The sequence below is a fragment of the Strix aluco genome, chromosome 1, assembly GCF_031877795.1.
Source record: "Strix aluco isolate bStrAlu1 chromosome 1, bStrAlu1.hap1, whole genome shotgun sequence".
NCBI classification, from domain to species: Eukaryota; Metazoa; Chordata; class Aves; order Strigiformes; family Strigidae; genus Strix; species Strix aluco.
The window spans coordinates 78,447,532-78,459,480 of NC_133931.1; the positions used below are offsets into that span (position 1 = coordinate 78,447,532).

Below are 11,949 nucleotides of genomic sequence, written 5' to 3' on the forward strand. Positions count from 1 at the left end.
GCCATCTTTTAATATGCCCTTCTCCTCAGCCAAAATGAGTAGTGTGCATGCAAGTCATTCCTTTGAAGGCACCAGTGAGTTTGAACTTTTCTGTATATGTACATACATGCGTAGATATAAATGTGTGTGTGAAATATGTAGTGGATTTCTCATTGAAAAAATGCCCAATAAACTCCTGTCTATGTTTTTTTAGCTGTGATTTGAAAAATTTACATAGGTACTCATAGTGGTTCAAAATTGAGCTGGCACATCTGGTTCTAGGACATTATATATAGGAAACTTTCAGTCAAGCAATTCCTATTCTGAGAGCTTTTGAGTTCACAGAATCACAGAATCATCTAGGTTGGAAAGGACCTTGAAGATCATCTAGTCCAACCGTTAACCTAGCACTGACAGATCCCAACTACACCAGATCCCTCAGCGCTATGTTGACCCTACTCTTAAACACCTCCGGGGATGGGGACTCCACCACCTCCCTGGGCAGCCCATTCCAACACCTAACACCCCGCTCTGTAAAGAAATGCTTCCTAATATCCAGTCTAAACCTTCCCTGGCGCAACTTGAGGCCATTCCCTCTTGTCTTATCACTCATTACTTGGTTAAAGAGGCTCATCCCCAGCTCTCTGCAACCTCCTTTCAGGTAGTTGTAGAGGGCGATGAGGTCTCCCCTCAGCCTCCTCTTCTCCAGACTAAACAACCCCAGTTCCCTCAGCCGCTCCTTGTACCACATGTGCTCCAGACCCTTCACCATCTTAGTTGCCCTTCTCTGGACACGCTCGAGTAATTCAATGTCCTTTTTGTAGTGAGGGGCCGAAAACTGAACATAGTAATCGAGGTGCGGCCTCCCCAGTGCCGAGTACAGGGGTAAGATCACTTCCCTGTCCCTGCTGGCCATGTTATTTCTGATGCAAGCCAGGATACCATTGGCCTTCTTGGCCACCTGGGCACACTGTTGGCTCATGTTCAGCTGGCTGTCAATCAACACCCCCAGGTCCCTCTCTGACTGGCAGCTCTCCAGCCACTCCTCCCCAAGCCTGTAGCGCTGTTGGGGGTTGTTGTGGCCCAAGTGCAGCACCCGGCATTTGGCCTTATTGAAACTCCTACAGTTGGCCTTAGCCCATCGCTCCAGCCTGTCCAGATCTCTCTGCAGAGCCTCCCTACCCTCGAGCCGATCAACACTCCCACCCAACTTGGTGTCATCTGCAAACTTACTGAGGGTGCACTCGATCCCCTCGTCTAGATCATCAATAAAGATGTTAAACAGGAGCGGCCCCAAAACCGAGCCCTGGGGGACACCACTCGTGACCGGCTGCCAACTGGATTTAACTCCATTCACCACAACTCTTTGGGCCTGGCCATCCAGCCAGTTTTTTACCCAGCAAAGTGTGCGATCATCCAAGCCTCGAGCAGCCAGTTTTGCCAGGAGAATGCTGTGGGAAACAGTGTCAAAGGCCTTACTGAAGTCGAGGTAAATTACATCCACAGCCTTTCCCTCATCCAATAAGCAGGTCGCCCTGTCGTAGGAGGAGATCAGGTTTGTCAAGCAGAACCGGCCTTTCATAAACCCATGCTGACTGGGCCTGATCATCTGCTTGTCCCACATGTGCTGTGTGATGGTACTCTGGATGAGCTGCTCCATCAGCTTCCCGGGCACCGAAGTCAAGCTGACAGGCCTGTAATTTCCTAGATCATCCTTCCGACCCTTCTTATATATGGGCGTCACGCTGGCCAATTTCCAATCTGTGGGGACCTCCCCAGTCAGCCAGGACTGCTGGTAAATGATGGAAAGTGGCTTGGCGAGCACCCCAGCCAGCTCCTTCAGCACCCTCAGGTGTATCCCATCAGGTCCCGTAGACTTGTGTGTGTCTATGTGATGCAGTAGGTCACTGACTGTCTCCTGGATTGCGGGGGGGTCGTTCTCCCAGTCTCTGTCCTCTGGCTGAGGAGGCTGGATTCCCTCAATACAACTAGTCTTGTTATTAAAGACTGAGGCAAAGAAGTTCTTAGATGAAAACTGAGGAAGATTAAATTTCAAGTTTCACCTTGTCTACTAGCTACTGGCATCTCTTCTGGGCATCTTAAAGTTGTTTTTAATTGACCAAGAACCCCATAAATTAACTGTTGTGGCCTCATTTTATAGGATCTCTAACAGATGTTGCACAAAGCCTAAAAAACATTCAAAGCAGAGTTCAAGTGTGTCACATTAAAGGCTAAAGTAATTTGTCAGAAAATAAACCCCCTTGCCTTCCAGCTTATCCTCAGATGTCAGAGAGGCTGGGGCTGGCTACGTTTAGATTCTGATACCCAATTTGTCACTATTAGTCCAGTCACATTCAACTTACTGAACTATCACAATTAGGGATGCACTAACAGCGCACTGCACTTTCAGTTTAGTCATGCTCCATGGACTCACACGGCCAGACTTAGAGAGTTTGGTAGCACCCAGTGAGAAACTTTTACGACTAGCTTAACAAATAGTGCAGTTTATTAAAGCAACAGAAGCACAGGTTCTTGCCGGTGATAAATATACTGTCTGCAAAAGCACGTGCAAATATTGAGATTATAAATAATACAGCGCGTGAAATTGAAAAGCGACTCTGTATATAGATTTCTAAGTTTTCCAAGCAAGCACTCAGAATAGTCTGGATCTTACCCAAAGACATCCCTGTGTTGGGGGGAAAGAGAGGTTCAGCCCGTTGACTGATCCCAGGAGTCAGAGGCAGTATGTTCCCTGACTTGTTCACAGTGGTATCTTCCCCCAACATTCCCCCTTTCTCAGGCCATTTTTATACAATTTTTTATCTTCAAGGTAGAGTTTGAGTGACTCTAGTCATACATACCTTTATTATGATTGGTGTAAGATTCTCTCGCTTTGCTTTTAAAGGTATAGATTAACAAAAATTCAGAGCGCAAGCTCAGTGAGGAGTGGTTGCACTTCGGAGGTGAGTAGGCTCTGCGGTGGAGGTGTGTTTTGGTATTATAATGAGATTATAATGAGCAAAGTTCACACAAAGGACAGCATTTTGTCAGAATATGACAGACTATTGGCCCAGGGTGGCAAATACGCAGTTTATCAGTAGCATAGTACCGTGAAGTTCCCATCTCTGCCGTGATTCACAGAACCTGGCCACAGAGCCTTCACTCCGCTCTACCCTCCATGCTGTTTTGCAGGCAGCATCGTCCAGGGAACCACTGTGGAATAGATTCCTTGCATACCTGTTGTGCTCCACCCTGTAAGCTTCTTTGATGTTACACCTTTCCTTAACGTGTGAACAATGCCATGCTTTTAATATAGGTTCGATCTCTAAGTCACCTCCAGTAATTATTCCACAAAGTGTTAATAGCTTATTTCTGAACCACAAATACTGAATGTTAATAGAGTAAAATTACAGTTAAATTATAATATGCTTTAATCTGTTATAGTGTAAACACTCATTAGTGATTCAAATAATAAGTGATGCTTTCTTCTTTTTATTTTATTTTTCAGAACATCTTCCTAAATTGCAAGCAAGATCCTATTCAGTGTCAAGGTAATGAAATATTCAAATTATATCTCCTTGATAATTTGGGTATGCTTTTTTCTCAAATGTGTGTGTGTATGTTGTAATCTAAAGAAGAAAGAGAGGAATGAAGGATAAAACCTTAGGAAAAAGTGATTGTGTCCCTGTTGAAAAAGAACCACAGGATTTGACTGTTTCAAACAACATTGTTTTGAGTGTCTGGCAAGGCGTTGGTAGAGTTCTCAAGAACAAGCTCACACACGTGTGAATCTGGTAGGAATTTGGATTCCCTTCTGTAGGCGCTGGCCTCTTGAGTCCAAGCTTAAGGTGCTTTCTAACTATATAGAAGTACACACAGCTGAACACAGAATCTTGATTCAATTGACTTGGTTTGGGCTGCAAACGTACCTGCCTGTCATGGTTTGAGCCCAGAGAGCAACTGAGCACCACGCAGCCATTTGCTCACCCCTTCCCCGCCAGTGCTAGAAAGGAGAAAAATGAATCAAAAAGCTCAGGAATCGAGATAAGGGCAGGGAGGGGTGGCTCACCCATTGACGATCACAAGCAAAAGACAGGCTAGTTAGTGGAATAAAAAAAGAAGACGTCACTTTAATTCAAAACACTAACAACAATGACACTTAACAGACAGAATGGGACAGTGAGAAGCGTTACCATATCTTAAAAACACCTCTCCCCACCCCTCCCTTCTTCCCTGTCTCAGTTTTGTTCCTGATATTTCTACCTTCTCTCTCCAGCAGTGCAGGGGCAGGGGATGGGAGGTGCAGTCAGTCCACCGCTTCTCCCTCCAAGGTGGGGGGAAGCACTCTTCTGCATTCTTCCCCCTGCTCCATGTGGTGTCCCTCTCATGGCAGACAGTCCTCCACAAACTCTCTCCGCCGTGAGTTGTCCTCATGGATGCATTCTCGAGATGCTCTGGCGTGGGTCACCTCCACCCGTTGCAGTCCTCCCAGCACCGAGCTACAACAGCGGGGGCTGCTTCTTCCCACAGAGTCCCTGGGGTCCTCCACAGGTCACAGGCAAATTTCTGCTCCTCCGGTGACCTCCATGGGTGGCAGGGGGGCGGCCCTGATGTCACCACAGGATGCAGGGGGTCTCTGCTCCAGCACACCTCCCTCCCCCTTCCTCCTCCTTCCTTCCACTGACCTCGATGTTCTCATAGGTGTCCTTCTCGTAACTTGTCCTCAAGGTTCCAACCCCCTCTCAGGTTCCCCTTCTTAAATATGTTATCACAGAGGTGCAGCCACCATCACTAATTGGCTCGGCCTTGGCCAGAGGTGGGTCTGACTTGGAGCCAGGGGAGCTTCGAGAAGCTTGTCACAGGGGCCACCGCTGTAGCCCCCTCCCCTGCTACCAAAAACCCCACCACACAAACCCAGCACACTGCTGTAAGATTGTACAGCTTATCTCTCAGGTTTGGGGTTTTTTTAATACTTTTGTCTTTGCAGTTCAAACTTATATCAGCCAGGAAAACTATGGTTTGTATTTAATATTGTGGAGTTCCCTGCCTGTCCCGCTAGACCAGTCTCACGGAAAGGAGTATGTACAGGGTGGCTTGCTGAATTAGTTGCTCCTCTACTGCACCCCAATAAAAACACTCTGGACACAAAAGGAGGAAGCTCTTCCACTGAAAAGGTATGATTACATCTAAACTCCTTAACTGTTAAATTTGTGCATGTTTGAAACAACTGCAGGTTTCTTTGGTCACTGCTCTGATGTAATGCAGGTGTTTTGGCAGTATACACTTTCCTTTTGCAGTTTTACTCTACTTGTAATTTTACCCTTCCCTCTGTAACATATCTAGAACTTCACTGCTAAGTTACTAAACTTATATGGATACCTGAGTTGTGAAACTTCCCATTGCTGAAAGGCCAGTGTTGGTTTCCACCCCACTGTGGTCTGAAATGAGTCTTGGAGGATCTTTTCATGGACTAAAGTACTATTGTGCAATTAAATGGTTATGACTGTTAGTGGTGTAGAAGAGAGGCAGTTGGTTACTTCCAGGAAAGAGTGACAGATAATAGGGGAGAAATCATAAAACTCACTTCTTGTCAGGTCTCGCACAGTTTGCAAAGGCCAAGTTATTGAATATGACACAGGGATCAGTCATCTGTGGTATTTCTGATGTGCATCAGAGGTGGTTTGGCATGGTGGAGAAGGTACTTTTTTTTTGCCTCTCTTCCTTTCATGGCAGAGAATCTATGTAATTGGTCTCCAAGTTATTAGGTGTAAGCTAATTATTAAAAATTTTGAATTCTACTATATAATTAATATGACAAAAGAACTAAGGCCAGTCTATTCTATATTTGATTAAGAAAAACGGAAGCAAGCATAGAATTTGGTTACAAGAAAACTGCCAGTAATTCAAGGTGTTGGTCTGGCAAAATGGAAGGAAAATGCATACAAGTTACCTTAATTTTTTAACTCAAAAGACAAAGTGATTAATATGTGGATCATACATCTTATTCCAGTATTCACATCTGCTCTGTATTTAAAATATAATTGACTTGCAGTATAGAAAAGATGAAACATGAAAAAGAGGTGGAGTTAAAAAGAAAAAAAGTTATTACAAAATGAGTCTGAATAAAGTTCAGAACTATTTGCATCTGCTGTGCAAGCTAGAATTCAGCATAGATAAATGTGCAGCAATACGCTTAGATTACAGAAATATGTGGAATATCAGTACAAAATAGATGAGTGTGATCTTATGCAAAAATACCTTAGATTAATTGACACTTTACAGTATAAATATGTTTACCATTTGTAGTGTTTTTTAAAGGAATGACCAGTTTGGAACTATTAATTGGGAAAATAACCTCCTAACTCAAGTGTGGTTTGAAGTAGTAAGTATAACAGAAATACAAATATTGCATCCCACCAGCAAGAATTATGCTATTCTTTTATCATCATGAAACCAGAAAAATAATCCTGTTTAACATTGCAGTATCTGTAGTGAATTAAATGATAAGAAATGAGTAGTGCTAAACCACTCGGGTTTACAGAACAAAGTTTAAATAACTCGGTCTAGTGCTTCACTCCTTCCTTAAACTTGAAAGTAAATTCAATTTCTTTCATAATTAATATACAAAATAAATCAGATGTTTGTTTATGACTTTAATGGATGAAGCTCTGCTATGGCTGCTGCTGAATCTTGAATAATTTTTTAAAGAATTAAAAGTAGTAATCTCTTGTTTTCTATACAGTATGTTAGCCATGCCTCAGAGAGTAGTTGTAGAGCTCCTCTCAAAATTATATTTAGACCCCCTTTTAGACACAGATCTGAAGATCAGAATTGGAGTTTATCGGTGGAATGATATAAACCATTTTCCAAGATCTTTGAGCAGTTGTCTGCTTCCCCTCACCCATATGCATTTTTGGAGATCATCTAAAACTTTTATGAAAATTAAGAAAGTATCAGAAGGCTTCAATTCACTATAAACAAATCCTCACTTCCACTGGAATATTTTTAGATGTCCACAATGTAAAAAAAAAAAAAGTTGAGTTGCCTATAATAACAATAAACTAGCTTTACTTCCCTTTGAGTACCAACACCAAACTTCCCATGAATTCTGTAACATCCTCCAAATTTATGCTACAGTCAACCTTCATATTCAGAAACTCATGTTTGTGTGGTTTTCCTCCAGATGGATTAATAGGTTTGTTAATATGGTGTGGTTTTTTTTCAGAAACTCATGAAATTTTATTCTGAATATGTGACATTAAAAGTAAACTCTGAAGCTCAGGATTTGGAAGGGTGTATGGACTCATGCACTGTGTAAATATCCTGAAAGTTATAAAAATTTCATGGTATTTTCACTGCTTAAGAATATTCTTCAGTTGTATTCTATCTAATTTCATTTTAGATATCTATTTTTGCTCGTCCAAACAACACTTTCCACTTACCTGCAGACCCATCTGTCCCATTCATGATGGTTGGTCCAGGAACAGGAATTGCACCATTTATTGGTTTCCTGCAACATAGGTATGTACCAAGTTGTTACCTGGAAAGCAGCCTTTTTATGTTGAAGAAAATACAGCCTCAGGTTTTGAGTACAAATGAAGTTAATCGGGGTTTTTTTTTCCTTCTTTTTACATTTTGTAGCAGTGGTATGCTGATTAGAAACAGTCTTATTAATTTTAAACAAGTAGTGCTTGTGTATTTATTTGTTTTTCTGAGTAAAACTTACACTTTCATCTGACTGTAGTTAATATTCATAATGGATATATGAAGAGTTGGGTGAATTGCAGAAACAGTAATAAAAAATTAAATCCTTTATTTCTGTGTTGCTACTGGAAGTCCTGTAAGAGGTTGGTAGTTTTTAGAAACAGTGTTGATTGGCTTAAGTTTGGTATTCAAAATCCATTTCCTTCAGAAGTGGCATCTATATTAAAAGCCTTCGCATGATGAATGTCAGGTTTTCTCCCACATTCCCTTATTTCTCTGTGTTTAAACATTTTGATGTTTTAAGATGAGGAGCTTGGCACCTGAACCCTCAGTTGAGCAGTAGTCTTGGGTTTTGTGGGTTTGTATTTGAGGGAATGTAGATCCCTTTTTTCCCCTCTAACTCCAGCAGCATAATTTTACAAGGCAAAGAGGTGTTTGTTCAAAAAGTGACAGATACCACATCACCAATATGTAAAAACATGATTATTTGGAGGAAATGAAGAATGAAAAGAATGGAATATTTGTGTGGGAATGGTTGCAAGTTTTCTAGATAACCAACACATATCATTTCTATGTGACTCATTAGTTCCAGCAAGATAATGGAGTTTCTTGCATCCTGTAACAATTTTTTTAAACCATTTTATTTGAGAGAAAAGTGAAATTTTGACATGATGTTTCTGACTCTGTGCTTCCATTTAGACCAAATCATTATGTACGATCCTTACTCCTTAATTTTAATGCCCAAATGTACCTTTATCTCTCAGAAGTATTTTGCATTTCATTTTAAAGGATTCAAAGCATTTCATAAGCATTTGATCAATGAGAAATGAAATCTCTCTCTCAAAATGTAACTAGAAAGTTGCAGCTAAAAGCCCTCTAAAGTAATACCTTCAGCATTATTTCAAGAAAATGCAATAACTCTTCTGATGATGTGGTAGTAAATAGATTGTTACTTATAAAGTCTAGCAGGTTTCTACAGCTAAATGGAAAGCATGCTAAAACTGCTTTGTGCTGAGTTTTCCCAGGTGTTTTTACAGGGCTTCCAGTGAAGGATAAAGGGTAGCGATCTCCTTATTCAGCAGTCAGGATTGTTTTGTGAGCTGTTTGGAAGTTTCAGTCTTGACTATTCCAATATGAAACTATGGCAAAAAAAACCCCTTTTGAAGTTGATTGATTTTGTGCTTGGCCAAAACTGAGGAGTCAAGAAAATCAAATAAGGAGGGTTTGACTGTGATTTACCTTAAGTCGTTTCACATTTCTGCCAGTCCAGAGGTTTATTAAAACACTACTTTAAATGAGAATTAGGTTATAGATGTTTTAGATTCTGTACTTGATAAAACAGAATTGCAGGGTTTTTTTTTTTTTTTGGTCTGTTCAGGCAAATGCTCAGAGAAGAACATACAGACTGGGAATTTGGAGAGACATGGCTGTTTTTTGGTTGTCGGCATCAGGATCGAGACTATTTGTTCAAGCAAGTTCACTATTTAGCATTCATTTTGTATTCATGAGGGAATGCTTATCTCTGAGCCATTACTAACAGTTTTTATTGCCTTTCAGAGATGAGCTCAAATGTTTTCTTGAAAATGGCACCTTAACTCATCTTAAGGTTTGTTTCTCAAGAGACTCTTCAACTGCAGAAGTAGCCCCACCTAAATATGTGCAAGATGTCATTAGGCTTTACGCTAAGGAAGTTGCCAGAGTCCTGCTGAAAGAGAGAGGTTACTTCTATGTATGTGGGTGAGTAGAGTGGAGATGGACTGCCTCAGAAAGAAAAAGCAAAGTTAGCAGAAGTTTGAGGTTTAGAAGGACTTAGAGCTGTCTGAAAGGACCAACATGATGCTGAAAGAACCTTCCTGGAGTGCTAGAATTTCATCACTATGTCCATTTTTTTCAATACAGCCTTGAAAGTATAACTTGTTAACCACACAGTTCCACTGATTGCTCTAGTCACTTATTATTTCTTTTCCTTTTCTTAGTATTCAAGTAAGCTATCAGAGGTTTCAAGTTTCTAGAGTTCTCTTGAGAAAATGAGGTATTTGAATACATGTGGTGATAAACAGCACAGCTGTGAGGTAACAGCAGTCTTCTGCTGCGTTCCAGGCTTGAGTGGGCCAGAATGCCCACTTTTACAGTGGGAAGTTTTATTTTTGAACATTAACTTACCTGGAGGTTTGAGATTTTTAGGAAGTTTGTTGGTAAATGGACAAACTGTCTGAATATAGAGCCCAATGTCAGTACATTCTCCTGCAGGAATAAATGTCAGCTATTTGTGTTAAAAATAGCATTATTCATAAGTGAGGTGGGCTTTTTTTTATATTGGAACCATATGATGATATAATAATGAAAAAATACTTCAGCAGGTCCAGTTCTCCCTAAAAGAAAACAATTACTCTGTGACAGCTCAGCTAGGGTTCCAAAGTGTGGGTTTTTTTTTTTTTTTTTTCTGAAAACTTTGTAATGTTTGATTAAGAAAAACCCTTGTTACTGTCAAATGGTGCTCAGCTACATGAAAAAACTCAGTGAAAATCTTGCCATACAATATAGAAGCTATATTTTTGTTTGGGATTTTTTTAATGCCTCTTTTTCAATATCATTATCAATGCCTCTGAAGCTATTGATAAAAGGAAGAATACATTATTATGCATTTTCCTCCTCTTTTTTTTTTTTTTCCCAGAGATAAGAAGCGCATGGCTGATGGTGTAAATGATGCTGTAGTGGACATTTTAAGCATGGAAATGGAAGCTGACAAATTGGAAGCAATGAAAATCCTGGCCATGCTTCGAGAAGCAAAACGATACTTGCAGGATGTTTGGAGCTAAATATTTAGCTTTTCCTGTGCCTTTAACACAAAAGATTTAATTTCACGCATATGCATTTGACTAAAAGTTATTGTCAAAAGTGCTGTCTGTAGTCACCCAAATCTTAAATTTCTCTGTTGACCTTTCAAGCAGGAATATGAAACCTTTTAAATGACAACAAACCAGGCTGCCTTTTGAAGTGCATGGTTTTAATGATGTTATGTAATGGACTGTCTCAGTGCCTTGATTCTCTCATTTTAAGATTGGTGTAGTGTAGAAGGTAGAAACTTCTGCACTTGTACAAGTATAATTGTATGTTTACATTACATCATGTATTTTTTCTATAATGTATAATAAAGAAGCTACAGAGTAAATATGTTACACACTGATCTATGTGTCATCAAATACATTACTGACTTGCCATGGTTTATTTGAAGACTTTCTAGATAGTTCCTGAGACTATTTATGTTTTTTCAGCTTGCACAATGACAGTAACTACCAAAAGGAATTAATGTTGAGTGTTGCACAGAAAAGTTTCTGCAGAATTTCAACTCTGAAGTTTACTTTAAATACGTAGCTTTTTCATGCTATTGTTACATCATATCTCAAAATTTTGCTACACTCCATGCTAATCCTTATTAGATTTTCCTGCATAATTGTTTTGAAATTATTTTCATTCCTGTTTCTAAAATGTTTGTGGTTAATTTATGAGGAAACTCACCGGTTGAGTTGAATTTGGTTGCTGGAGAAATATTGTTTAGTAAATACTTTCTCAGATTACTAAACTATTTTTTTTTTAAGTTGAAGACACAGTAAAATGTGGTGTTTTGAAAGCAGTTGCCCTTACATATGACAATCACTGCAAAAATCAAGTTGTTGAAAGAAAATGGTTTGAAGTATCTTGTCTTCTTTCTAACAAGGACCATTTGGAGTGCAAATAGGTGGAAAAGTGTAAGTCATTCATGCTTCTCTTCAGATCCCTTCTCTCTTCCCTCTGCTTTTTCTAACTTCTAAACATCCATGTTTTCTTCTTGGTTCCCTGTCATACTTAGATCTTTGAAGATAAATACAAAGTATGAGAGTTTTAGACAAAGCAGTTTATTTCCTGGGGAGAATTCTTGTTTTGTTTTGCCTTATGCGTAATCAGAACCACATCACTTATTCCAAGTCTTGTGGTTGTCTAGTAATTATTAGTTAATTGGTAGGTAAGAAAAAAATGTGGAAAAAATATGATGATCAGTTAGAATAAAATTGTGTTCAAAGAAGAAACATTCTAGTGAAGTGCCTGGAATTAAGGTTTTCATATAACCTGTGTAATGATTATTTAAATATCCTTGGAAGAGATCAACTAAGATTTTGTGCAGAAATTCTTCAGCAGAGCGGTTATATCAATCATTGTCAAGTAATCTACAAAAAAAGCTCCATAGAGAGAGATGGCTTACAGTAATTTGCAAACAATTAATTTTTT

At 39.7% G+C, this 11,949-nt stretch overlaps 1 protein-coding gene across 5 annotated transcripts in view; it reads left to right on the top strand.

Moving 5' to 3' along the window:
- Window positions 1-10,862, top strand: part of MTRR (5-methyltetrahydrofolate-homocysteine methyltransferase reductase) — a 35,724-nt gene extending 24,862 nt beyond the window's left edge. For 3 of the 5 annotated variants that reach the window (XM_074825699.1, XM_074825716.1, XM_074825708.1), the window contains 6 exons: window positions 3,488-3,530; window positions 4,967-5,153; window positions 7,382-7,500; window positions 9,062-9,154; window positions 9,241-9,420; window positions 10,358-10,862. In XM_074825699.1, the coding sequence (XP_074681800.1) occupies window positions 3,488-3,530; window positions 4,967-5,153; window positions 7,382-7,500; window positions 9,062-9,154; window positions 9,241-9,420; window positions 10,358-10,502 (767 nt within the window). In that variant the 3' untranslated portion in view covers window positions 10,503-10,862. The other 2 variants (XR_012623440.1, XM_074825726.1) reach the window with 2 other exon arrangements.
- Window positions 10,863-11,949: the final 1,087 nt, after the last annotated feature.